Source organism: Hylobates moloch, unplaced genomic scaffold, assembly GCF_009828535.3.
Source record: "Hylobates moloch isolate HMO894 unplaced genomic scaffold, HMol_V3 SCAFFOLD_1, whole genome shotgun sequence".
Lineage (NCBI taxonomy): Eukaryota > Metazoa > Chordata > Mammalia > Primates > Hylobatidae > Hylobates > Hylobates moloch.
This window is the reverse complement of record NW_026652276.1, coordinates 73,699,004-73,726,137: the sequence shown is the minus strand read 5'-3', so window position 1 is coordinate 73,726,137 and position 27,134 is coordinate 73,699,004. Positions and strand designations below refer to the sequence as shown.

General features: G+C 41.1%; 2 protein-coding genes across 3 annotated transcripts in view; one reads left to right on the top strand and one right to left on the bottom strand.

Annotated features, from left to right (window-relative positions):
• The window catches only part of NOSTRIN (nitric oxide synthase trafficking), a 62,659-nt gene that overhangs the window by 24,819 nt on the left and 10,706 nt on the right, over nt 1-27,134 (top strand). For both annotated transcript variants that reach the window (XM_032755467.2, XM_032755466.2), the window contains 7 exons: nt 1,514-1,576; nt 1,776-1,857; nt 4,715-4,777; nt 7,477-7,575; nt 16,094-16,219; nt 24,178-24,276; nt 24,378-24,503. In XM_032755467.2, the coding sequence (XP_032611358.1) occupies nt 1,514-1,576; nt 1,776-1,857; nt 4,715-4,777; nt 7,477-7,575; nt 16,094-16,219; nt 24,178-24,276; nt 24,378-24,503 (658 nt within the window). The remainder of the gene's footprint in view (nt 1-1,513; nt 1,577-1,775; nt 1,858-4,714; nt 4,778-7,476; nt 7,576-16,093; nt 16,220-24,177; nt 24,277-24,377; nt 24,504-27,134) is intronic.
• Nucleotides 7,307-27,134, bottom strand: part of SPC25 (SPC25 component of NDC80 kinetochore complex) — a 69,324-nt gene continuing 49,496 nt past the window's right edge. Inside the window, exon 7 of the mRNA XM_058441432.1 lies at nt 7,307-7,472. Coding sequence (XP_058297415.1) covers nt 7,468-7,472 — 5 coding nt within the window. The 3' untranslated portion in view covers nt 7,307-7,467. The remainder of the gene's footprint in view (nt 7,473-27,134) is intronic.

The following is a 27,134-nucleotide window of genomic DNA, read 5'->3' as shown; positions in this document are numbered from 1 at the left end:
CTTGGTTTCCTGTCCTGAGACCCAGCTCCTCCAAGGGGCAAATGTCAGATGCTCTACCCAAAAATGTGCCTGACTTCATTTTTAAAAAATCAGCTCTATTGAGTTTTAATTTACATGCAACAATTAACACCCATTTTAAGCATATGATTTGATCAATTTTGACATATGTAAATACCCTGTGTAGCCACCACTAAAATCAAAACAGACATTTTCATCACACCAAAAGATTTATCATGCCTGTTTGCGCTCCTTCCCACCCAACCCCAAGCAACCACTGATCTGCTTCCTGTCAGTAGAGATTCATTTAGTGTTTTCTGGAATCTCCTGCAATTGTAAGTGTACAGCAGGTATGCTGTTGTGCCTAAGCTTGTATCTGGCTTTGGATGTGTAGAAAATCTGGCATCTTTTGGTCTAGTTCTCTTATTCTTAGACTGCAGGATGCAAACTAAGGCATTTGGAGGCAAAACCTCTGTACCATTCTGATTAAGGCAAGGATGCAGATCCACCCCCTTCCTCTCCATCAAAATCTACACAGGCCTTTGTACCTGGGGTTTCTTGATGTGATTGGACTTACTCTCCTGACTGTTGAAGGCAGACTATATGGGAGAAAAATGACATCACACTGCCTAATCCTCCAGCTATGCCATGAGGGACTGGGTAGCATTATCCTTTGTGTTAAAGTGAGATACTGCTCATAGGACCATAAACTATCTGAGCTGTTGTCCTCAAACCCAGCAGGGAACAGGAGCTGGACTCCAACCCCAAGAGCAGCAGCAGGACGTGAGCAGGGCTCTCAAGCCCTTTATCACTTAACTCTTCTGAGTCTGTTTTTTCATATCTATGTGTATCCTGTGACCAACCTGTTCTCACCCTTGGCTATTTTATTTCTCCTATTTTATTTTATTTTTATTACTTATTTTTTTCTTTTTGGTGGGGAGAGGGGCTCAGGGGATAGGGTCTTGCTCTGTTGCCCAGGCTGGAGTACAGTGGCATGATCATAGCTCACTGTAGCTTCCTGGGCTCAAGCAATCCTCTTACCTTGGCCTCCCTAGTAGCTAGGACTATGGGTGTGCATCACCACACCTGGCTAATTTTAAAAAGTTTTTCGTAGAGAAAAGGTCTCACTGTGTGTGCTGCGCAGGCTTGTTTCGAACCTGTGGCCTCAAGTGATCCTCCCACCTCAGCCTCCTAAAGTGCTGGGATTTACAGGCACTTTAGAAGCCTGAGGCAGTGCCACCACACCTGGCCATTTCCCCTATTTTATACAGATATGAAATAGGAAATGAAAATCTAAATGAAAAATGACTGCGAAAAAAGCAGTATATATAATGAGTATAGTGAAAGTAAATGTATTGGCAGAATGTAATCTCATGGAGAAATTGAAATAAGGTTAGGGAAGTGAATGCAATTGTTGAATGTGGTGAATCAGATGTGATGCTGTATTTCTAGCCAGCACATCCTATTTCCTAAGAAAATGACACTCACCTTTGTTCCCCCCCTTTTTTGCCTTTAGCTGTGTCAGCAGTGCCTGGGCCTGGGCCTCAGAGGGAATGAAATCCACAGCGGACCTGCATCAGTGAGTTCTCCCACCCTGGCCTTTCTCCAACTCCAAAGGGAGTCAAATATTTAAAGTGGGTGTGCTACAAATATTCCACTTCCAACTTGCACTGAATAGATGTTCCATAACACACTATTTTATTTCCCCAGAAAGTAATTTGGAAAGTAGATGTAGACCCTGATATTATGCTTGTGTGTCTCTTATGTTTTATTTCCAGAAAACTTGGCAAAGCAATTGAATTGGAAGCAATAAAACCGACTTATCAAGTCCTAAATGTACAAGAGAAGAAGAGAAAATCAGTGAGTCCAAACCTTTCTTTACTCTTCCTGTTTAAAGCAAGATTCCTGTGTTTAGCCCAAAAAGGAAAAGGTGATCTGAAAGTGGTACCAGGTTTCAGGAATTTATCCTAAAAATAAAATAAATGCTTGTGTTTATTTTAAAATAAATGAATAATAAAAAACACAAATCCAAGATTTATGTACAAGGATGTTTGTTACAGCATTGCTTATAATAGTGAAAAACTGAAACTACTGAAGCATTCAAAATAAATTGTGATAAATTCAAGCAATAGAATAATTTGCAACCATTCAAAATCTTATTGTAGAAGAATTTAATCACATGGGGATTTTTTCACAGTATACTGCTAAATAAAGCAGAATGAAAAAGTCTAATTTATACAATCTCAACTTCATAAAATGAATATGTATATATATGTATAGAAAAAACTGGAAGAAGCTCCTCAAAATGTTAATAAGAATGATCTTTAGATGGTGAAATTGGAGGTTATTTTTATTTCATTTTTATACTTTTTTGCACTTTTAAAACAATTTTATCATTCTATTTGTAAATAAGAGAATGATAAGCACGATTTTTACAAAGATGTTTTCTATGCCTATTAGCTTGGTATTATGTAAAGGTAATAATGAATACAATCCTCGAATATCCTAAAAATTACAGAAAAATAATTAAACAATCCTTTCAGGGGCACCTGGTCCTCTGATAGCCGATCCTCTACTCTTTCTCTGTACCTTTCCTTCTAGAACAGTTTTTCTTTCTTTCCCTCCCTCCCTCCCTTCCTCCCTTCCTTCCTTCCTCCCTTCCTTTCTTCCTTCGTTCTCTTTCTTTCTTTTCTCTCTCTCTCCCTTTCTTTCTCTTTCTTTTTTTTGACAGAGCTTTGCTCTTGTCACCCAGGCTGGAGTGCAATGGTGTCATCTCGGCTCACTGCACCCTCCACCTCCTGGGTTCAAGTGATTTGCCTGCCTCAGCCTCTCGAGTAGCTGACATTACAGGTGCCTGCCACCATGCCTGTAGAGACCAGGACCCATGTTGGTCAGTTGTCTCAATCTTCTCAGGTGATTCCCACTTGGCTCCCAAAGTTGGATTACAGGCTAATTGAGTGTTTAATAAACACTGCTTAGCTCTGATAGGGGTGGAGTTATGGTCACTGTTTGTTTCAGGACCAGGTGCGGGTAAGATGTTTGTAAGCTGGTAAGGTGGTAGGTGATCCCTGTGAAGGGAAGGGGCAGTGGTTAAGGGGGAGTTTCAAGGGAATACAGTCAGATAAAGCACATCCTCAGTGGCAAGTCAGAAGGATGAGGAGAGGTGTGAAAGTTCTGATGGAAGAGAAATGATTTTTAAAAATTGTATTCAAACTCATTAAGCTGAGTCAGGAAGTAGAATTGATGTTTATATGTACATAGGTATATTTTACCAGAATGGATGCTCTCTTCAGAGTTTCGGGTGATGGACAGAACTTGATAGGAATTGCTAGCAAGCAATATAACCTTCTGCCTTTGCAAGCCAACTTAATAAAAACCAATTACTAGTCTATATTTCATTGATTACAAAATATTTTTCACACTGCATAATAATATGATAGTCATTAGCATTTCTCTAGTATTTACCATAAATGAGGCACAGTGCTGTGACAACTGATCACAGTGCTTTAGTTAATGGATGTCGTGAGCCCCCTGAAATGCTGGTTCTGTTTTTCTTCTTTTCTGCATTGCCCCCTCCACTGCACCCCACCACCCCACTCCACTCTCTCACAAAATATACAAGATTAGATTTTATTTTCTAAAGTGAACTTGTTCCACATTCCAGCCACATACATGAAGTCAAAACTGGCACAGTACATAAAATATTTTCATTATGTCTGTTACAATGAACCATATATTCTAAACTTAACCAACTGGAAAAAAATAAAAGTGTAGCATTCACTAGATCTCAGAGTGGTTGAATAATGGCTGATCTGCTGGGTCTGTATTCCAGGGAAAAACGTTCTGCTGTAACTTACATCAGATCTCCCTGGGAAGTTGTCTAGATCATTTTCCTCATTATTATTACTGTCTCTTTGGCTGTTTAAAAGCAAGGGAAAAAATTATGATTAAGAGTTCAATATCTTTGAAATTAAAGCAATATTCACTTCAGGGGTAATGGAGGCACACAGTAAAATTGGCACTGTTAGGACTGTTACCAGTTTTCATGGTGTTGAGGTTTTTGCTGCATGGATTGACATGGAAGATTATGTGATGGGACTAGCAACAATATCAGCTCATATAAGGGCCTCTTACACATGATTGCACATGTTTACATGCTTTTTACATTCTTATAGATTAGAAATAATTATTTTACCAAGTCCTGTTACTGGACACAGGGATAAGATAATTTGGCTAATATGTCCATTGTAGGATCTTGAAGTTCCCATGAATTGTAATAGTGATTGATAAGCTAGTACTGTGACTGTCTTAGTTCAGGCTGCTCTAACAAAATACCATAAACTGGATAGCTTATGAATAATAGGAATTTATTTCTTACAGTTCTGGAGGCTGGGAAGTCCAAGATCACAGCACCCGCACATTAGCTGTGTGATGAGGGCCCACTTCCTGGTTCATTAGTGGCTATTTACTCACTGTAACCTCAGATGGCAGAAGGGGCTAGGCAGCTCTTGGGGTCTCTTTTATAAGGGCACTAATCTCATTCATGGGGGCTCCACCCTCATGAACTAATCATCTCTCAAAGCCTCCACCTGCAAATACCATCACATTGAGGGAATAGGTTTCAATCTATAAATTTTAGGGGCACAAACATTTAGTCTATTGCAGCAACTAAACAAGAAGAAAGCAAAGCTTTGTTTCATTTTTCCTTTTTCAATAGCTTGACAATGAAGTTGAAAAGACAGCAAATCTTGTCATTAGCAACTGGAATCAGCAAATTAAGGCAAGTATCCACAAATATCATTTGTGTAAACTCCGTTTTTAGAATTGAAGTGTTTTGCTTTCATACAAATGTGATGACATGTTCTAGCATTAGTACTTCTAAGTGCTAACTGAAGAGAAAAATGTTTCCTTACCTGAGTTGTTAAATAGATATATTTTTCACCAAACGAATGGAAATGCATGGCTCTAAATATGATTATTTAGCACTTATTACGTGCTAAGTGCTATATATTTATGTATTTAATCATCACAACAACCCGATGTCATATGTCATTGTGCATTGCCCCATTTTACAGATTGGGCAATGGAGACACAGAGAGTTTCGGTAATTTTCCCAAGGATACAGAGCTGGTTAATGGTTGAACCAATGGTTTTCACAAGTTGGGTTCCAGGGTCACTGCTCTTAATCATTCCATTATACTGAATACCTTTCTGTATAATTTGTAACTTACAGCAAATGATAAACACCACCTGGGTTTTGTTTTTTTTCATTTGTAGAAAGGTGTTAGTGATCTCTACATCACTAGTGAGACTGACCCAGTGAGAGGTGGGTAGTGATATGTGAAAGGGGATGCGTATATCGATTTCATGAGTATGTGGGGTCCACTTTTTGTGCACAGCACTATTCTAAGACATAATTTTTTTCAAGTAATTTAAAATTTAGTTGGCTAGATGACATATGTGCAGGAAATAGGGAATGCATTCTAAGGAGAGGAATTACGATCTGGTGTGGGAAGCTAGAGCATATCAGTATAAGTTCTTAAGCAGAGAAAATAACAGATGGGATCCATATGCACAGAAGATTATTCTAGAACAATGTAGTATAGGATGAATTCATTTCAGGTAGAAAGGACTAGCAGTAAATCTGCTAACAAGACTCGATGAACCCCTCTGAGAAGACTTGTTCTCTAAGTGTTGAAATCCTTTTTCATCTCCAAAGCGTTAGTGCCCACAGAGAACCTTTACAAGTAAGCAGCCACTGATGCCAAATAACTAGAGACAGACGCCCTCAGAAATAGGCAAACTTGGTGTTACTTCCAAAACTTCTGCCAAAACCGAGGACTGACTCCATAAGACCAAGGACATTAATAAAAAGTGTTTGATATGAGTGAGTTTCTCTATCCACAGTAGTTACAGTGGTCAAAGGATGCGCATGAGAATCACTTTTATAATAAGTAAAGTCCCAGAAACAGCATCCAGTCATTTGTTTTTAGTTTTGCCGTGGATTTTATGAGTTTTCTTTAAAAGGAATTGTTTTGTATTTTTTTTAAAGAAATAGAGACAGGGTCTTGCTGTGTTGCCCAGGCTGATCCCGAACTCCTGGGCACAAGGGATCTGCCCACCTTGGCTTCCCAAAGTGTAGGGATTACAGGCATGAGCCACTACACCTGGCCTTTAAAAGGATTTGTTTTTAAAAATCCATTTTCTTTAAATATTCAGCTTTCACACAAATCCAGTACAATGAATCAAAAGCCAGAAATAATGCTGAGAGGCTGCAATTGCTCCCAAGAAAAAACATCTTTTATCATTTCCCAGTTTCTATCAAGTCATTTTTTTAAATAAAAGATTTCATTTTTTTAAATGAAGAGTGACAGAGAAATTAGAGAACATAAAATTCTTGGGCTATAATAATTTTCTCCCCAGTTACAATTCAAGGGATTCAGCATTTCGGTAATGAAGTACAGTCTATTTGGGAGACTCTAATGAAAAGCCTGAAAGGACCAAATATTCACGCCTCACAATCTCATTTCCCAGCAGGCATGTGGCTGACGGGAGGTGGAGAAAGAGGGCCATGAGCTTATTTCTTTAGTTTCCCTTTGCAGAGGCTTCCCACGTTTAGAGGGAGGCAGAAGGCTTTGCCTTTGCTTCCCAAGCTAAAAAGCCAAGGAAGAGAGACCTCTCCTTTACTATCTGGTTTGACAGTCCTTAACAACATTGAGGCAAAAAGCCAAAGTCTTTCAATCAGCCTACTTCCTGAACAGGCTAAATCCAACTTAAACCAAATTCTGTTTGCATAATTTATCTCTGGAGCAACATCTTCAGCTAAATTCAACTATGTAGACTAGGAAATTATCCCCTAAATCCTAACCCACTCCAAAGGGTCAGCATGAACAGGGTAGGGAGACTCTGAGTGCTCCTTCCTTCCCCACTTCTTTCTACTTCTCCAACTCCAGCAAGTGCACGGCATTTCACAAGATGCCAGACAAATGCCCAGCTCTCAGGCTTGGCCATCAGGGAGCAGAATTGCGACCCTTGCTGCACGTTTTAAGAGAACATCTTAAAACAATCTCAATTGTGGCCTAGGTTGATGTAAAGAATGATGCAGGCAGTATTCTGTGTTTGTCATGATATATTCTGTGGTAAAGCCATTATGCTCACTAGAACATTATTTTGGAGGCTTGCAGGCCTTTGATGATTTAGCAAAATTCAAAATCCTCTTGAGGGTACCCGATATAATGAAAAAATATGCAGGGGTTCTCAGGACAAAGTGTTAGCTGCTCTGATGTTTTAGGTACATTTTGAAGTGAGGATGGGAATGAAGAACTAAAAGTACACATTTTTATTTCAGCCTTTGGAGGATTCTAGGATACATAATTGTTAAAGCTAGCACATGAATGTGCTTTGTTCCAAAAGAGAAGAGTTTTCTCTTGGCATCAGCCTCTGCTCCTTTTTTTCTTGTTTGTTTGTTTTTTACTCTAGGCCAAGAAGAAATTAATGGTTAGTACCAAGAAACATGAAGCACTTTTCCAGCTTGTAGAAAGCTCCAAGCAATCTGTGACTGAGAAGGAGAAGCGGAAGGTAAGCTGTCATGGCTGGCTGGGCACATGTGCCATAGAGAGGGATGGGCTTGCTGCCCTTAGCTACGAACACGAGAGAACAGGTTGATTCCTCCTTCTCCGTGGTATTCCTGCAGAGATGTAGCTTGACAGAGCATAAAAGGGGATTCCAAATCATTACTGGCACGTGCACACACACACACACACACACACCACATACATTTTAAACTTTATTTTAATTCTTTTAAATAGAAGGGATCTCACTATGCTGACCAGGCTGGCATCAAAGTCCTAGGCTCAAGGGATCCTCCCACCTCAGCCTCTCAAGTAGCTGGGACTACAGGAGCATGCTACTTTGCCTGGACCACATGTATTTTTAAAAAATATTATCGACAGATGACAAATGAGACCAATGATGCCCACATTTTTTGAAAGGAAACTCTATTAATATTATCTTAAAAAAACCTCTCAGCTAATACCCCAAATAAGTAAAAACAAATACTTTATATATGTTGTGTTACATATAGTACTTTATGTATTATGTTAATATGTTATGAACATTATAAAGCATAAAAGTAGAAATGTTTCCAGGATGAGATAAAGATGAAATAATATTTTAAATGATTAGCAAACCATGACATCATTAGATAATCATTAAGTAATGTCTTCGGGAAAAATGTATACTTGGAGCAAGGTTCAGCCTTAACTATAGTAAATTTAAATGCACATTTCTAATAGTCTTCTTGATAATTTTTTTTTTCTTGAGACAGAGTCTCACTCTGTGGCCCAGGCTGGAGGGCAGTGGTGCAATCTTGGCTCACTGCATCCTCCCACTCCAGGCTTCAAGCAATTCTCCCACCCCAGCCTCCCAAGTAGCTAGGACTACAGGTGTGCACCACCATGCTCGGCTAATTTTTTTTTTTGCATTTTAATTAGAGGCGAGTTGTCACCATGTTGGCCAGGCTGGTCTTGAACTCCTGACCTCAAGTGATCTGCCTGCCTCAGCCTCTCAAAGTGCTGTGATTATAGGCATGAGCCACTGCCCCTGGCCAGCCTTCTCGATAATTTTTCACTTGTTCATCAAAATTTTTGTCAGATCTCATTTCAGTGTTTGCCCTTTCACGTGGGTAGTAACAAACTCGCAACCAGGAGAGGTGGCAGCGTCAGCTCGGACATTTTGCTGTGGATTCTTTGTGGTTAAATTGTTAGTAACATCAATCCACAGGTTCTTGGCAGAAATCTTCTAAGGTATTTGTGTATGTTAACCTAACTGGAGACAGATAATGTCTGTAAAACCACATGGCCCAGGTACATGTCAATGGCCACATGTCCCAGATGCTGGAAGGGAAAACACAGTGAGGGCCTAGGGCAGCTTTTCAGGTTGCAGAATCCCCAACCTTACCCCAGGCCATATCAGAATCCACAACTGCCCATGTGTGAGCACCAGTGTAGACTCATATATTAAATAAGAGTAAGCTTGACAACTGTGTTGTCAGGCAAAATGAGCACGAATAATATCGGGGTACAGGAACAAAATGAACATTTTCTGCTTACACCCCAATAGATTATCTTGCACACCTCTTGTTGTATGTGTCCCAGATTGAAAACCTTTGAAACAGTCAATATCTTCTACAAAAGATGAGTCCCCACTAAGGAAATGCAACCAGCACCACTGCAAACCCCTTAAAAAGGAAGAGAAAATTTTCATCACCAGTAGGTCTTTCATCTGAAGAAATATCCATTGAATAACTTAAATTCATTGTTAGCAAGATTTTACAAGATTCTTATTTCTTTCCATGTCAGTCTTCACAGTTGGAAGTGATCATAACAAGTATTGAATAATGAGGCAGCTTCCGAGGAGGCGAACCCACAGTCTGTTAAAATACTCGGTGCCAGGACCTGCCTAGGCATTCTGAGTGCTCATTAGAAGCTATTCTTTATTGATGTCATGCAATAATAAAGAAAAAAGCATGGCAGCTAAGTAGTGAATTTCCTCTTCCTACCCCCATCAGCAGCTTCCCTGGGAAGTAAAGGTCCACAGTGCTCTCTCCCCTCCTCCAGCTGGTAACCATAACCTTGGCTGTTACTCTGTCACACACCCATGCCATCTTCACTGCTTAATCTGGCAGCTTTTGTTAATCCTGAAGCTGAACACCCAAGATGGGGGCATTCATTTTCTCATCTCACATAGAAGCGCTCATGATCACCTGAGCTGATGCTCTGTGCTGCTCAGCAAATTCTTCCTGGTTTCCTGCCCAGCATTCCTGATTCTCACCAGAAGCTGATCTAAACCTCCGTTCTCCTCACACCTCCATCTACACACTCCTGGCACAGTATCTTGCCTCCTACCTCACAGAGTAAATAGAAGTCAGCACAGCCACCTGCCTACTGAAGTAATAGCATTTACATATCTGCAATGGAGAGGCCGGTTCTCCATCCTGTGCTCTAATCTCATCCCATTCTGCCTCCCAGAGGCCCTCTCTTGATTGTCCCATATTTCCCATATCTTGGACAGCCCCCTCCCTAATGATTCCTCCCCACCAGCCTTCTATAACTCCCCCTGTCTTATAGTCTGTTCAGGCTGCTATAACCAAGTTCCATAGATGGAGGTGGCTTCAACAACAGACATTCTGGAAGTGTGGGATCAGGGTGCTATCTGGTGAGGCTTCCTCTTTCAGGTTGCAGACCTACTTCTCATTGCATCCTCACACGATGGAAGGAGAGCAAGGAAGCTCCCTGGGGCCTCTTCTATAAGGACAGTAATCCCATTCATGAGGGTTCCACCCTCATGGTCTAATCTGGTGGGAGGGCAAAAATAGTCTATTGCATCTTCTCCCCATCTTGCAAGAGTAAAGAAAGTTATAGGGACACTTATTTATGGGGTCTCACATTCCTCTCCAGATATTGTCATGTCTTCTTTTTACAATACATCTTTTTTTTTTTTTTTTTTTTAACAAACACTTTTTTTTTTTTTTTTGAGACAGAACTTGTCTGTCACCAGGCTGGATGCAGTGGGTCACTGCAACCATGCCTCGCTTAGCCTCTCGAGTAGCTGGGACTACAGGCCCCACCACCACACCCGGCTAATTTTGTATATTTTTTAGTAGAGATGGGATTTCACCGTGTTAGCCAGGATAGTCTTGATCTCCTGACCTAGTGATCTGCCCGCCTCGGCCTCCCAAAGTGCTGGGATTACAGGCGTGAGCCACCGCGCCCGGCCACAGTACATCTTAGCGAAAGGGGTGTCTGCTCTGTTTTCACTTCCTCATTTTCTGTTCACTTTTCAAATCACCCTAATCAAGCTTTCCCCATCTTTCCACTAAGAGTGTTCTTGCCATCGAAAACAATGTCTTCTTATTGCTAAAGCTAACAGGTATTTTCCAAGTCTTACCTTAGTTAACTTCTCGGAAGTATTAAGCATTGTTTATTTCCCCTTTCTAGAAACATTCTCTTCGTTTAACTTTAGTAACAACTAATGCTTTTGTTTTCTTCCTACTTTCTATAAATTTTAAATTAGATTTCTTTATGGGCTCCCTTTTTTGGCCTGATCTTTATATATTGCAGTTTCTGAAGATTTCTCTTCTGGGCCTCACTCTGTTCTCTTCACCATTATATCTCCAGTGTCTGATACAGTACTCTTGATATCAGGTACTCAGTAAATAATACATACTCAATAAGTATATTCTCAAGGATTCAACTACAGTATCTATGCTGGCAATACCCAAATTTATATCTCCAGTCCAAACCATTCTGTAAACTGCTTTCTGACTCCTCAAACTCAATATCCAAAATCCAACCATCACTTTTTTCTGCCAAAGATAATCTTTATTCCTGTGTTCTCTGTGTCTTTGAATATCATCACCCACCTATCCTCCCAATTCTAACTCAAACCAGATACTTCAGTGGCACAATCTTGGCTCACTGCAACCTCTGCCTTCCAGTTTCAAGCAATCCTCCCGCCTCAGCCTCCCAAGTAGCTGGGAGTACAGGCATGCACCATCACATCTGGCTAATTTTTGTATTTTTAGTAGAGATGGGGTTTTGCCATGTTGGCCAAGCTGGTCTTGAACTCCAGACCTCAAGTGATCCGCCCGCTTTGGCCTCCCAAAGTACTGGGATTACAGGCGCGAGCCACTGTGCCCAGCCCCAAATACTTCTTGAATATCTTTGCTTTTGTCTGTCTCCACTGCTGACATCCTCTCTCAGGCCACAATCATCTTTTGCTTGGTTTTTTTGTAACCAACAAATCAGTCTCTTTGCTTTCAGTGTTGCCTGTTCCTATCTATTCCCCATGTACAAGCCAAGCTGACTTTTCTTAAACTCGAATCTGAGCATATCATTCCTTTTGAAAGCCTTCAAAGGCTTCCCAGTCACTTCAGAATAAAGAAAAAACTCTTTTTTTTTTTTTTTTTTTGAGACAGTTTTGTTCTTGTTGCCCAGGCTGGAGTGCAATGGTGCAATCTCGGCCCACTGCAACCTCTGCCTCCCAAGTTCAACAATTCTCCTGCCTCAGCCTCCCAAGTAGCTGGGATTACAGGTGCCCACCACCACGCCCAGCTAATTTTTTTGTATTTTTAGTAGAGACAGGGTTCACGACGTTGGCCAGGCTGTTCTCAAACTCCTGACCGCAAGTGATCTGCCCGCCTTGGCCTCCCAAAGTGCTGGGATTACAGGCATGAACCACCACACCCAGCCAGGAAAAACTCTTTCACGTGGCCTGTAAGACCCTTCCTGACTTGAACCTTGCCAATCTCTTCAACATCACCTCTCCCCATTCTCCGTTGTAAACTGTGTGATCCAACTTCACCACAAAATATCTTTCTGTATCCTGCCATGCTATTTTGCCTCACCAACTCCTACTTTCATTTTAGTTTTATTCATATGGAGATCGATTTTTTGAGCACCTACTGTGAGCCAAGTTATAGCTTAAATGTCATTTTAATTTCAAGGCTAGTTTAGATGCCTCTCTTGATGTCCTTCCCAATGGTACCTACATAATTCTGTCAGCACGCAAGGTGGTAATGCTCTGTGGGTCCCTGACTAGAGAGGGAGCCTGTCTTGTTCCATTTTCTATTCCTGAAGCCTTGCACATGACAATGGAAGGTCCTCAATGTCTGGTGAATAAATGAATGCGATGTTTGTTCCAAGAGCAAAAATAGGGAGGAAAGGAAAAGAAGTCAATCTTTGACAAATTTTAGTAAAGGTTTCTGAGAAGTTCCTTAAGTAAGAATACAGGAGTCTATAGCCGGGCGCAGTGGCTCAGGCCTATAATCCCAGCACTTCGGGAGGCTGGGGTGGGCAGATTCAAGACCAGGTCAGGAGTTCAAGAGCAGCCTGGCCAAGTTGGTGAAACCCCTGGCATGGTGGCACATGCCTGTAATCCCAGCTACTGGGGAGGCTGAGGCAGGCGAATCGCTTGAACCTGGGAGGCGGAGGTTGTAGTGAGCCGAGATCACACCACTGCACTCCAGCTGGGACGACCAGCAAGACTCCGTCTCAAATAAAAAAAAAAAGTATATATATATATGTATATATATGAGTATACATTCTTCATTCATATATATACTTGAACTATCTGCTGTAAATTTGCTGAGCAGAAAATTCTAGTCCACAGCTCTATAGTGCAGGCTGATGAATATTAATGGTGATCTCAAAAGCAACTCGGTTCTCATTCCTGGAGTGCTGAGCATTCTCAATAAGAATCCGAGGACAATGATTTAGCAGAGCATAACCATGACTCTCTTTGAGTCCTTGCATTGAACTGTTGCCAGGTTAATTTCACAAGCTTGCGTTTCTACAGACAGATATGGTTCATTAAACTTGATACAAAACCAGATATGTCAGCCGGGCACGGTGGCTCACGCCTGTAATCCTAGCACTTTGGGAGGCTGAAACAGGTGGATCACGAGGTCAGGAGATCGGAACCATCCTGGCTAACATGGTGAAACCCCATCTCTACTAAAAATACAAAAAATTAGCCAGGTGTGGTGGCGGGCACCTGTGTTCCCAGCTACTCGGGAGGCTGAGGCAGGAGAATGGTGTGAACCTGGGAGGCGGAGCTTACAGTGAGCTGAGATCGCGCCACTGCACACTCCAGCCTGGGCGACAGAGCGAGACTCCGTCTCAAAAAAAAAAAAAAAAAAAAAAGATATGTCTTGTGTAGGTCATACATCAGAGCTGGGGGACAGTTGTATAGCCTGCATATCGATTGGAATAATAAAGTGAATGGTATTAATATTCAACATTTTGGATGAATGTTTTTCATGATTGTAAGGTTAGTCAAAATGTCTTTAAATAGAGAGGGTCCATTTTAACAGCCTTTGTCTCTGTCCTTGAAACTCTTAAACTACTAAGTCGGGGGGGTCTTTGATGTTTTTTAAAGAATGGTTTGAAGACCATCTGCATCAGAACCATCTGAGGAGCTGTAGTCAAAACTCAGATTTTCTAATCCCACTACAGATGTATGAAATAAGTATTGCTACTTGTAGAATTCTGGAATTTGCAATTTTTACAAGCATTTCAGGTCATTTCTAAATAGAGTAAAGTTGGAGAATCGGCTGGGTGCAATGGCCCACACTCATAATCCTAAAATTTTGGGAGGCTGAGGTAGACAGATCGCTTGAGCCCAGGAGTTGGAGACCAGACTGGGCAACATGGTGAAACCCCACCTCTGCGAAAAATACAAAAACTAGTCCCAGCTACTTGGGAGGCTGAGATAGGACCATTGCTTGAACCCGGGACAGGGAGGTTGCAGTGAGCCAGTGAGCCATGATTCTGTCACTGAACTCCAGCCTGGGTGACAGAGCCAGACCCTGTCTCCAAAAAAAAAAAAAGAAAAGAAAAGAAAAAGAAAGATATTGAATGCTTTAAAAATATATATATAAAGTTGGAGAATAATTCATGCAATCCAACTTCTTTGTTTCTCAGAAACATGAAATTACTTGTCTGGGCATTTTGAGAGTCAGTTTCAGCTACGCTGGCCCAGGGAGTTTTGTATTACTGTACACTGATTTTCCAGAAGATTTAGTAATCAGAATGACAAATTTTGGTGATGGGCAAGATGGGGCTCTTTGTAAGGGAGCAGATCATTGGGGAGCAGGATGAGAGGAAACCATCTTATCAAGCTGTCCATAACTTGCAGTGAACATTGGGCATGTATCTCGGGCTTTTCACTGGCAATAATTATACTCGCTAAATTTTGAGTGCTATGCCAGGTGTTGGGCAGTGTGCCATTTGCCTTATCTGTGTTACCTATGTCAGGGCCAAGGGAAATCTTCCCTTTTGCCCTCTGAAGTTAGGCTGAAAATCACTGACAAGAGGCAGATGAATAGGAGAAAAGGCATACAAATGTATTTGATCATAGTTTTATGTGACATGGGAGCCTTCAGAACGAAGTTCCAAAGATACAGGGGGAACTTGTCTATGTTTATGCTTAGGTTTAACAAAATATGGACATCCATGTAGAAATATTATGTGCAGCCTTACTGGGTTTCCCCAGTCTATTAGCATTAGATTACACCCTCTGCCTCTCTGTGCGGCCTTCCTTCCTGCTGGGAATGGGGCAGGATCCTCTCTGGAATAGGGGTCTTATGACCTACAGTCAGACAAGGTAGGTCAGATAATTTCTTTATGGCCAATTTTTACACAGAAAGGCAGGGGGAAAGTGAGAGTAGTATTTTTAGATTTTATGGCTGGCTTTGGAGAAAAGGGGTTCTGGTTTCTGTGACCTTTGGGGAAGAGGGATTCTGGTTTCTACCAATAGCCTCAGGGGAGAATGGGAGTGAGAGACAGGAGGGCAGAAGAAGGTCAGAGAGAAGCTTTTCCTTCTGAGGCTGCTTCTGAGGCTTTCATTTTGTGGTATTGTTTTCTGAGTCCCAAGATGTGCCTGAATTCTCAAAGCAACCTAGTATGTATTAATTACCTATCCCCATCACAGAGATGAGAAAACTGTGGCTCAGGAAGGTTAAGTAACTTGTTTGCAGCCAGGACCAGGACTCTTATCCTGGAAGTTTGATTCCAAAGCTCTACTTCTGGGTTTATATAGTAAAAGTAAAATAATATTGCTAGATAGGACAGTAGCCAGACTCATTCTAAAAATTAGTTCTAAAAATTGTATGATTCCACAAGTCTCTACCTAACTGGTAAGAAATGCAGGAGCCTAAAAGATTTACCAGATAAGACTATGGGATTCATTGGCCAATTGCAGTCTTGAGCTGTACTGTCAATTCTCAAAAGCTGTGTTGTTTGACCTTCTCCTTGACTGTGTGAGTGTAGACAAATCACTTCCTATTTAATGGTCTCAGTCTCCTCATGTGTAAAATTGGGGGAATCATACTGGAAGGCCCTTGAGTTTCCTTCAGGTTTGGCCATGCCTTTTTTTCTGATAAAGATCTTTGGTTTTGTCAACTATAGTCACTGTTCATGACTCTACGTGAGAGGTGAGAAACATATCATTGAGCCACATACAATTATTTCTGTGGAATTACAAAGGGCTTTCAAAAATGTGTTAGTGAATGTGTGACATTGATGTTTTACATTAGCTCCTCAATAAACTGACAAAATCAACTGAAAAGCTGGAAAAGGAAGATGAAAATTACTACCAAAAAAACATGGCGGGTTATTCTACCAGACTGAAATGGGAAAACACACTAGAGAACTGCTACCAGGTAAGTTATATATTCACATTTTTTTCTTCTTCTGTGGAGCTTTGTGTGACCTTGAAGATGGAGGTCAGATTACAGTGACAAGACCTGCCCTCTGTCTTAGCTATGAGCATCACACATATTGTGACTTTAGACAAACCACATTTCCTCTCATTGTTTCAATTTCTCCATGGATACAATTACCAGTGACAATTTATTGAATTTCATTGGCCAGAGTTTCTGCACCTAATTCTTAGTGGACAGGATAGTACCCAGCTGACCTCAAAAAGTGCTGTCAAAGTGAAGTGTAAATTAAGGCTTAAGTGTTAGGTGCTTTGAAATTAGTTTTAGGCATAAGCGATGACTCATACAGTGATCGCTTATGGAGGTCAGGCATTGTGTTAGGCGCTGGAGATACAGAGCACTGAATAAAGTAACATCTCAATGCTTGAGATGTGCACATCTCAGTGGCAAAAGTAGACACATAAAGAAGGAATTGTGGCAAATTATCTGATAATAATGGGCAAAAGGTGTCAGCAAGCACATCACAAAAGGAGAAATCAAAATCATCAATAAACCTATGAAACAATGCTAGATTATTTGGCAAAAATTAGAACTTAACAATATCAAGTGTTGGTAAGGATGTTAGGAAACAAGAATTATTGTACCCCTGTAGGGGGAATAATTTAATGATATTTAGTGAAACTAAAATAAGCATGTACTTGCCGCAGCAGTTCCCTTTTTAGGCATATATCCTACAGAAAAATGTACATTTGTACTCCAAGGGTGATGCACAAGAATATTTATTGCAGAATTGTTTATAATTGCATATGAGAAAAAACTGTATGCAATCTTCACACCCATCAAGAGAAGAATTACTCTTCAGATATGCTGGCATTTGGAAAGTGAACTAATATCCATCAATGAAAAGTTAATTAAAACTATATTTAAACATGAATTAACCTCGAAAAACATGATGTTGAGGAAAGGGAATATACCACTTACACAATCTGTGTAAATCAAAATTCTTTTAAACTCATGCGCAAACTATACTGAGTTTATATGTGTGTGTTTGTAAACTTATACATGGAGACTGTCCCTGTGTTCAGTGGCAGAAATGGAGCCCATGGAGGGAATACAACAGAACTGCCAGAAACAGCCATGCAGCTCATGCACGGCCCCTGGTGAAGCAGTACCACCCCCAGGCTCAACATAAATATGACCAAATTAAATAACTATCAATTCTGGAGAGTAAGAACATGAATATTTTGGTTTTATTTTTCCCCACCTGTTTTAAGTTAAAAAAGAAAAATGTTTAAAGCAGATACGATTGGAGAAAGCCATGATCTAATGGCCAGCCTTGAACAAGTACTTGGTGCTCAGTGCTCCTCTTTTAGGCTGTGCTAAGCACATTCATGTGCTTCTGTTTTGTATTAATCACGACATTATGAGGACATTGAGGCTGGAAAGATGAAGCGATGAGCCTGAGATGGTTTAAGATTCAGCCTGGGCTGCACGCCTGTAATCCCAGCACTTTGGGAGGCCGAGGAGGATGGATCACGAGGTCAGGAGATCAAGACCATCCTGGCTAACACGGTGAAACCCCGTCTCTACTAAAAATACAAAAAGTTACCCGGGCATGGTGGCGGGAGCCTGTTGTCCCAGCTACTCAGGAGGCTGAGGCAGAAGAAGGGCATGAACCTGGGAGGCGGAGCTTGCAGTGAGCCGAGATCGCGCCACTGCACTCTAGCCTGGGCGACAGAGCAAGACTCCATCTCAAAAAAAAAAAAAAAAGATTCAGCCTGGACCTCTGCGCTATGCTCCTGCCCCATTGAAAACTGGGAGAGCAAAGGCTATATGGCAGGCAGAAACCCAACAGCTGCATTTACATCTCTTGCAATTCAACCACTCAGAGCAGGATAGATGCAGAATTAGAGAAGAAAGGGGAAATTAAAGGAGAGATGAAAACCTGGGTCAAAGAGAGGAACAAATGAGGAAAAATTCCTTAATTTACACCTTTGAGCATAAGCTCCTGGTACTCTCCTTGCTTATGCTAGATAGATTTTAGATGAAGGTGATGAGAAAAGGTCAGGGATTTAAATTCTAACTTTATTCATTTGAAATCTGGCTCTGCAACCTGGGCTCTGATCTTGCCTCACCTCACCTCATCGCTTCCTGATGAAGCCGTGGTCTTTCCACTGAGGTCAGCTTCCTTGGATGGCCCTGTTAGGAGTTGGGAGAGACATTTCTGCTCCCACTCCATCTTCCAGGCACCTACCCTTCAAGGGCTATGAGAAAAATATTTCACCTCAGTGTCTCTATCCTCGTCACCCTTCTACCTACATCGCACCAATGGGAGATAAATGGGTCCTACCTACTGTAGCTGATAACTAGCCTGCCTTCAATATATGTTAGGGAAGGCTATGATTATCTTCATTATCAGAAGCTCTTACTACGCCTCTCCTTCGTCTCAGTTTCCTTTCCTCCCGTTAAGATCCTCTACATCTTTCCCCTACAACCACCACTCCCCCTTCTCAGCATTCCCAGTGTTTATATTGAAGCATCATGGAAATTATCTCTTGTCTTACAGTCTTCCTGATAGTAACAAGGTATACATTCATTTACATTTCAAAAGCCATCTTTCAACTTCAGCTCTAAAAATATTTAAGACCTAGTTTAGTTTTTTTCTTCCTTCTTTCTTTCATTTTTTTGTTTGTTAGAATCCAAGTCACATGGAATGTCTACTCATCATAATGTCCTTGAGGAAAAGCATTTTCTTTCTGCCTCTTGCGTCCTGGATTTTTGCTACCTCTATGCTGGAGGCCACCAGTGTTTCAGTCCCTGTCCTTTTTAGTTCATACAGCTTCTTTTACCCCACCTTCCTCTGAGTTCTCTCCTGCCTCCTGAGAGCCATCTCAAGCCCATTAGCCACAACTTGAGATGACTTCTGTCAAGTCACTCTTGCTTCACTTGAACCCTCAATAATGATGCCCTTAGTTGGTATTTCCTGGGCTTGTGTCTATACCAGCAGGTCATTGACTCACATATTACTCTATGTATGCCATATTTGGTGTATGTTTATGACACTCAAGTGTCTAATATTAGATTCATGAAGACATATAACAAAAACAGCCTGAACTGACTCAAAGAGGAATTTTATTATAAGTGTGAGAGATGGAAATGGGACAGGGTCTCTCAATTTCATTTTTTCTCTATTCTTTCACCATTCTTCTGTATAAATTGAACATAAGAATTCATTTTAGGGTCCTATGAAGTGTCCTCTTATTCCTTTTTACTTTACAGGTTGGGTTTACAAATTCTTTCAGAGAACATGCATTGAACTACATTCAAGGCAGTGTAGTAGATACTGTGAGAAATATTGTAAAGCCTCAAATGTGACTATAAGTAATGAAACCAATTCCACAAACTACATATCAAAATTAGTCTTATTACTTCACAATCATACTGTATTCTAGCCACATCCTACCCTCCAAGAAGAAACAATTCAGATGATAGAAATAATCTATATTTTTCACAATAATAACCATACTACCAAGAATTACAAAGAATCAAATGCTTGGTACTGAAGTACTTACTCAAGGAATTATTTTTAAAAGCCATTTGCAATATGTGTCAAGAGCCTTAAAAATATTCCCTTTCTCAACCAGTGTTCCTCCTCTAAATCCCAGAACACAGAAAATGATTCAGTGGCTGCTTTCTCAATTCTCCCAAGGATGGCACTTGAGTAGTCCCACTCTAGATGAGACGAATGACAACTCATTACATAAAATGGATGCCTCAGGACAGTAGGGCTTCATTCTTTCCTAGGACTCTGTTGAAAAAGGTAATTTCCTTTCTATAAACCTGTCTTGAGGAAGTAGCTGACAAACCAGACACAGATTTCTATTTGAAACACGTTAAAGGCAGCAAACATCCCAAATGTCCAACATTAAAGGGATGACTAAGTGAATAAACACGCCTGCACCATGGATGCTTATGAAATAATTAAAGTAGTATTTTCAGAGACTAATGGCACGGGAAACTGTTCACATGTATGGTTAAGTGGAAAAAACAGAATTTCGAATTTGAATAATTTAACAGATAACTAGAAGATAAAATCATACATATACACATACCTAGACTGAAATATATCAATATGTTAATAGCAGTCACTTCTGGGTGGAAGAATTATGATTTTAAAATGTATTTTTTGTGGGCCTTTGTGGCCCTAGGACAATGTCTCAAAGCACCTGGGGTGCTTAAAAGTCAGATTCCTGAGCACCTCCCTAGACCTGGGAGCCTCTAAATCAATCAGAGCCTCTGAATGATTATAAAGAGGGGTCTAGCTATTCTAAAGTTTGAGAGTCCCCGCTCTAGAAAGAGCATATTTCTTTTATCAGTTCTATGAGAGTCATTTAAATGAAAACAAAATCCCTTTGACCTCTTCCTGTAGTACCAGCCCAAAGGCTAGGGCAGCAAGAACTGGAAGGAACGAATGAAGAAGAAATTGTCATGATGCTTGGGCCCCAGACAGGCTCTAAATCTGCTGAAATCTGAATCTTTCTGGATAATTCCTTGACCACACTTTGTTCATATATACTATTGTAGAACCTCAAGAGGACAGTTTGAGGTCCTCCAGAGTATCTTGCTTCTCTACCACCTATTTTATATAAAAAGAACAAGATAATAGAAAGCAACAAATCATTAAAGGAGATATGGATCTCTCCTTTGCACAGTGGAATTTATTTCCTCCCCTTTTTATGAGCAAACATAGATCATTTTAATGATTTCCCTGAAATGTAATTAAAATCTGTTAAGCATTACCATGTCACTAAGGAACACTGGTTATTCTAGTCTCAGATTGATGTTAGTGGTTCAGCACTTGTCAGAGTGTAAAGAAACACCTGCCCACTAGGGATGCAATATGTTCTAAAACATGGCTTTTATTTTCTCTTGTCTCTTGCTCATAGGCTAAAATGGAAGAGCTGATTTCTAGATCTTTTTCTATAGGGTAAGGACCTCTTCTTTTTGAAGATTGTCACATAGGAGATCCAAACAACTGAGCAGAATTTGTTTTATGTATTTGTTATGAGGCATATCGATTCTGCCTTTTAAGAAGCAAAACATGTGATAGGCTGTTCTGTGTCTTTAATCCTTTATCTGGGAGACAGAAGGGTAGACGGCCACCTTCAAATGACTGGTGCCTGCAATTTTGTGAAAGCCTCAGGGGACTGCCAGCATAAACAAATCCATTTGACTCCCATTGACGTATGAAAATTGGGCAGCTACAGAGGCAACTAAGAAGATTGCCATGGGGGCATGGCTCCAGGCTTCCAATCCAAATGTCAGGACACTTGGTACAAAAGCTAAAGTTGCATGTGATTGGCACAGATGTTCATAGTTACTGCCTGAGCCGTTTACTACTTTCATTTACAAGCAGTGTTAAATGACTATATACCAAAAAACAAAATGTGGTATATGCATACCATGGAATATTATTCAGCCAAAAAGGAAGGGAATTCTGGCACATGCTACAACGTGGATGAACCCTGCAGACATTATGCTAAGTGAAATAGCCACATGCAAAAGAACAAGTAGTGTATGATTCCTCTTGTAAGAGGTTTCAAGAGTAGTTAAATTCATAGAGACAGAAAGTAGAATGGTGGTTGCCAGGGGATGCAGAGCGTAGAAAATGAGAAGTTGTTGTTTCATGGGTACGGTTTACTTTTGCAAGATGAAAAAAGTTGTAGAGATGAATTATGGTGATGGTTGCACAATAATGTGAATGCACTTAATGACGCTGAAATGGATGCCTAAGGTGGATAAAATGGCATGTCATATTATGTAAATTTTGCCTAATTAAAAGTATAAAGAAATTTAAAATAATTTTAATCACCATATACCATAGATGAATTAACAACACAGGGATATACCATACTGGATCAGGCCAATGGGCTCCTGTAGGAATGCCAAGAGGCGAGCAAGGAGAACCCAATGATCTTTGTGACTCTCCATTCTCACCTCTCTTACACTGCCAAGGGCCTTGAGACATATCCATCTTTCTTCTTCCCTATGGTCGTGTTACCCACCAATTTCTCCAAAGCCTTGCTCATGAAAGATGATTGCGGGTGCTCTTTGTGGGATGGAGGAGTTGGGATGGTGGGTATGAGAGCAACTGAGCTGGCCTTCTCTGGATAAAAGGATGAATGCCCAGGCCTTGTTTTTTTTTTCTTTCTTTCTTTTTTTTTTTTGAGATGGAATCTCACTCTGTTGCACAGGCTGGAGTGCAGTGGCATGATCTCAGCTCACTGCAACCGCCACCTCCCAGGTCCAAGCGATTCTCCTGCCTCAGCCTCCTGAGTAGCTGGGACGACAGGCGCCCGCCACCATGCCTGGCTAATTTTTGTATTTTTAGTAGAGACGGGGTTTTGCCATGTTGGGCAGGCTGGCCTTGAACTCCTGACCTCAGGTAGTCCACCTGTCTTGGCCTCCCAAAATGCTGGGATTATAGGCATGAGCCATGGCGCCTAGCCAGGCCTTATTTTTACGGGAAAAAAAAAAAAAAAAAAGATGGGAAGAATTTTGTCTTGGACACCTGCCATCTCCATCAAAGCCCAAACTCCCCTGGGCACATACCCAGCAGCCTTACACTGCCCCCACATGGCCTTGGAATCTCCCTGCATACTCTGCCTGACCCAGCCTTCTATAACAATGCTTAGTTGCTAAACCTTTCTGCCCTCTGTAAAAACCACCAGTCAGCAACTCAATTGGTATGGGTCTAGTAAGTAACATTTTCTAATTTTTTTTTTTTTTTGAGACAGAGTTTCACTTTTGTCACCCAGGCTGGAGTGCAGTAGCATGATCTCAGCTCACTGCAAACTTCGCCTCCTGGGTTCAAGCAATTCTGCCTCAACCTCCTGAGTAGCTGGGATTACAGGCGTGTGCCACCATGCCTGGCTAATTTTTGTATTTGTAGTAGAGATAAGGTTTCACCATGTTGGTTGGGCTGGTCTCAAACTCCTGACCTCAGGTGATCCTCCCGCCCTGGCCTCCCAAAGTGCTGGGATTATAGGCGTGAGCCACTGCACCCAGCCTCTAAAATGTTAATAGCTAACAAGGCAAATGTGATTCCCCTCACTTTCTTATTTACCCTTCCTACCTAAAAGTCATAAGTCTAATAATGAAACTTCGGTCATCTCACACAAAATAAAGAGGCTATGTGCCTACCTGCAAACAGTGGACTCTGACTCCCAGGCCTAATTTTAGGTAGAATTATAAATTGGTCAGACTTTGGGATTCTTCTCTTGTCAAATAACCTCCTTAAACAGAGAATTTGTGGCCTGTCATTCTCTTCCCTGCAGAGACTAGCAGAATGCCTTGAATGTACTATAAACAATTCTAAAACTATTGGGTGTCTCAGTGCATTTCCAAGACATGGATATGGGCTTTCCTGGGCTTCACCCTCTGGAATTCTTCCCAGTCTTTTTTTTTTTGTAAAAACAAGGCCTGGCTAGGCGCAGTGGCTCATGCCTGTAATCCCAGCACTTTGGGAGGCCGAGACGGGTGGACCACCTGAGGTCAGGAGTTCAAGGCCAGCCTGCCCAACATGGCGAAACCCCGTCTCTACTAAAATTCTCTGGAATTCTCTGGAATCCATGACTGTGTCTCAAATGCTTCCTTTTCTTCTTTTCTCTCCCTTCCTTGTAAACTTAGGTAACCCACAGCATCTGCCTATATGCCTTTTGGGTCAAAAGAGCCTGGGGAAAGTGTGTGAGTTAAATTACTCTTAAAGGAGTGATTTAAGATACCAAGACACATTCCTCTCCTGGAAATCTCCCTCCACTGTGGTTTGGATATGACATAGTCAAGAGGCTAATCATGAGACTTTGTTCAGTCTGTCTTCAGGTGTGTCAGTGTTTGATGAGTGACTTCCGTTTTGCATAACAAATGGCTGATCTCACCCCAATTTTCATTCTTTTCAGAGCATTCTGGAGCTGGAGAAGGAAAGAATTCAACTTTTATGCAATAACTTAAACCAGTACAGCCAACATATTTCTCTTTTTGGCCAAACCCTGACCACAGTGAGTAGAGACGATCTCTCCATTTCTGGTATGCCTGGTAAGAAGGGGCAGAAACCTTTCTTCAACAACCTTACCTTATTCTGCTCCCCTTGGCATTGCAGTGCCACACACAGATTCACTGTGCTATCAGCAAGATTGACATTGAAAAAGATATGCAGGCTCTAATGGAAGAAACTGCAATTTTATCTACAGAAAACAAATCTGAGTTCCTGTTAACGGATTACTTTGTGAGTATGAAATGGAAAAAAAAAAATTACATTAATGGAGAATCTTAGGTACTGAGGGACTTATATTGAAAAAATTGAAAGCAAATATCATGTTTTATAAATGAAAATGATTTCTCATACCCCATATAAATTTAAAAAACCCAGCATTCTATTTTACAAACTGTACAATGGAAACATATCTTTGGTATTTTCCAGAAGTAAAGAAAGTCAAGCAGGGTTTTAAACAGAATCTTCATATTCGGTCTTCTATAAAAGTAGTGCCAGGCAGACACGTTTCAATGACCTACAATTAATCACTGTATATCACGTGGTGCTTAAATTGGTTGTCTGCACAAATTGCTGTGCAACAAATTACCACTCCCCACCGCCACCAAAATAATGGCTTAAAACAAACATATTATCTCATAGTTTATGTGGGTCAGGAATTCAGTTGTGTCTTAGCTAGGTGTCTCTGAACCCCTCCCCAAGGCTGCAGTCAAGGTATCAGGTTGGGCTACAGACATCTCCAGGCTCTTCCTGCAGAAGACTCACTTCCAAGCTGACTCACAGGGCTGTTGGCAGGCCTCCAGTCCTAGCTGCTGTTGGTTGGAGATATCATTTTCTTGCCACGTGGGTCTCTCCATGTCTCAGCCTGCTCCCCGCAAAATGGGTGATTAAGACAGACAGAGCCAGAGTGCCCAAGAAATTATAATCTTTTGTAAACTAATCTCAGAAGTGACATCTCATATTCTATTTGCTAGAAGCAAGTCAATAAGTGCAGCCCATACTCAAAGGTGGGTGTGAGGGAAGATCACCCAAAGGCATGGGTTCTAGGAAGTGGGAGTCACTATCAGTATTTTTCATGGTCCCTTCCCTTGAAAACCTCGGACCAGATTATCGGAGGCTTACTTTGATGGCACTTGAGTGATTCTACTGTGGGTGTTTTTGCTGAAAACTGGTCAGTGTACCTGGTGAAAGCCCAAGCATGTTGCCTCTTTGCTGTCTTGGGGCAAATTATTTGTCCTTCTGGGTCAAGCCTCAAAGATTTTGGCCTCTGCTCTCCTCTTGATATTCTTAATTGTGTTCTAGGAACTGATTATTAATTACCAAAATCTGCAGAAAGAATGCCTGATAGCGTTTCCCTAGGTCCTCTGCCATATTTTATTGAGGATTTCAACCTCCAGATTAGGGATGTCACTCTTCTCTGATATGGAGCATAAGCCCACTGGTCATGTCCTCCATAGGATTAGAAGTACAGCCAAAGCTGACCTCCCTGGACCTCTGATCAGGCAACAAGAGGGTAGAAGGGAGAGGTGGTTAGATCAGGCACTGCAGTAAATCCTGATTGGCTTTCCCTTTCCCCACCCTTCAGACAGCAGCAAATGACCAGCTATTTTTTACTGAGTCTTTTTTTTCCTACCCTGGCAAAGGAGAAGTATATTAGCAATATCAATGTCTGTTCAACGCAGAAACAAGGTAGAAATGGAAGTGGAAATGATTTGATTACATGGAGAAAGCGCTTTTTTTCTTCCAAATAATGGAGGCAGGGCCTGAGATGGAAAAATGTACAATAAAATAAATCTATTTTCTTACAAAGAATAATAAAAATGCCCCTATCAAATAACTTGTCAATAAAATGAGTTATTCTCCTTGAAAATTTGACTAGGGTTCTACCAAAGTGTAAGGAGGCAGCCATGATGACTTCTCATTTATTGGCATGTTCAGGGAAATTTTTGGTTTCTAGAAAACTTCACTGTGTCAGAACTCAAAACCACGAATCTGTTGTCTAAGAGAAAGGACTGTGTCTCAAAATGAGTGAATAGTATTTTCTTGACATCTTTAAGGCAGAGCACCCCAATGTCCGACTTTTATAGTCATTGTCAATAAGTGTAGGCTGGTTTTTATCCAGTGTTATGAAACTTACATGGACCAGGGACAACAAAGAGACCAATCTGAGTGCAAAACTTGGAGGGCTGGTGACCTGGTGAAAATATTTGTAAGGTTACCATAAATGACATGTTCAAAAGATTGTATGTGTAATTTTATACGCCTCCTCCAGTACTGACCTTCTTCCTAACAAATCTTCAGAAGAGAAGGACAAATGTAACAGTTAAATGATGGCAATATACCCCATCCTGAAATTGACCCAGGAGAAACCTATCCCTGGAAATACATGTTTAAACAATAGATGTCCCCAAACAAACCAAGGGAAGCCTTGGACTGGTACGGGAGCTATGTTATGACTTGCATTCCTTCGACAGGGAAGGACTAATGGTTTTAGTTAGGCATCTTAGCAGTTTAGTCAGAGTTTACTTGGGGGTGTGATGTCAGCTTGCGCCTCAGCTGTGGGCTGACACGTGAAGGAGTGGTAGAGAATTTGGGGTCAGCTTGGGCCTTCTTTATTTATCTGTGTCGCAGGTAAAATGAAGAACATAAAACCAACCATTGAGTTGTAGGAGTTGCATGTAATAAATAATACAAAGAAATATTTATTTATTTATTTTGAGACGGAGTCTCGCTCTGTGGCTCAGGCTGGAGTGTAGTGGCACGTTGTCAGCTCACTGCAACCTCTGCCTCCCGGGTCCCAATGATTCTCCCGCCCCAGCCTCCCAAGTAGCTGTGATTACAGGTACACACCACCACGCCCAGCTA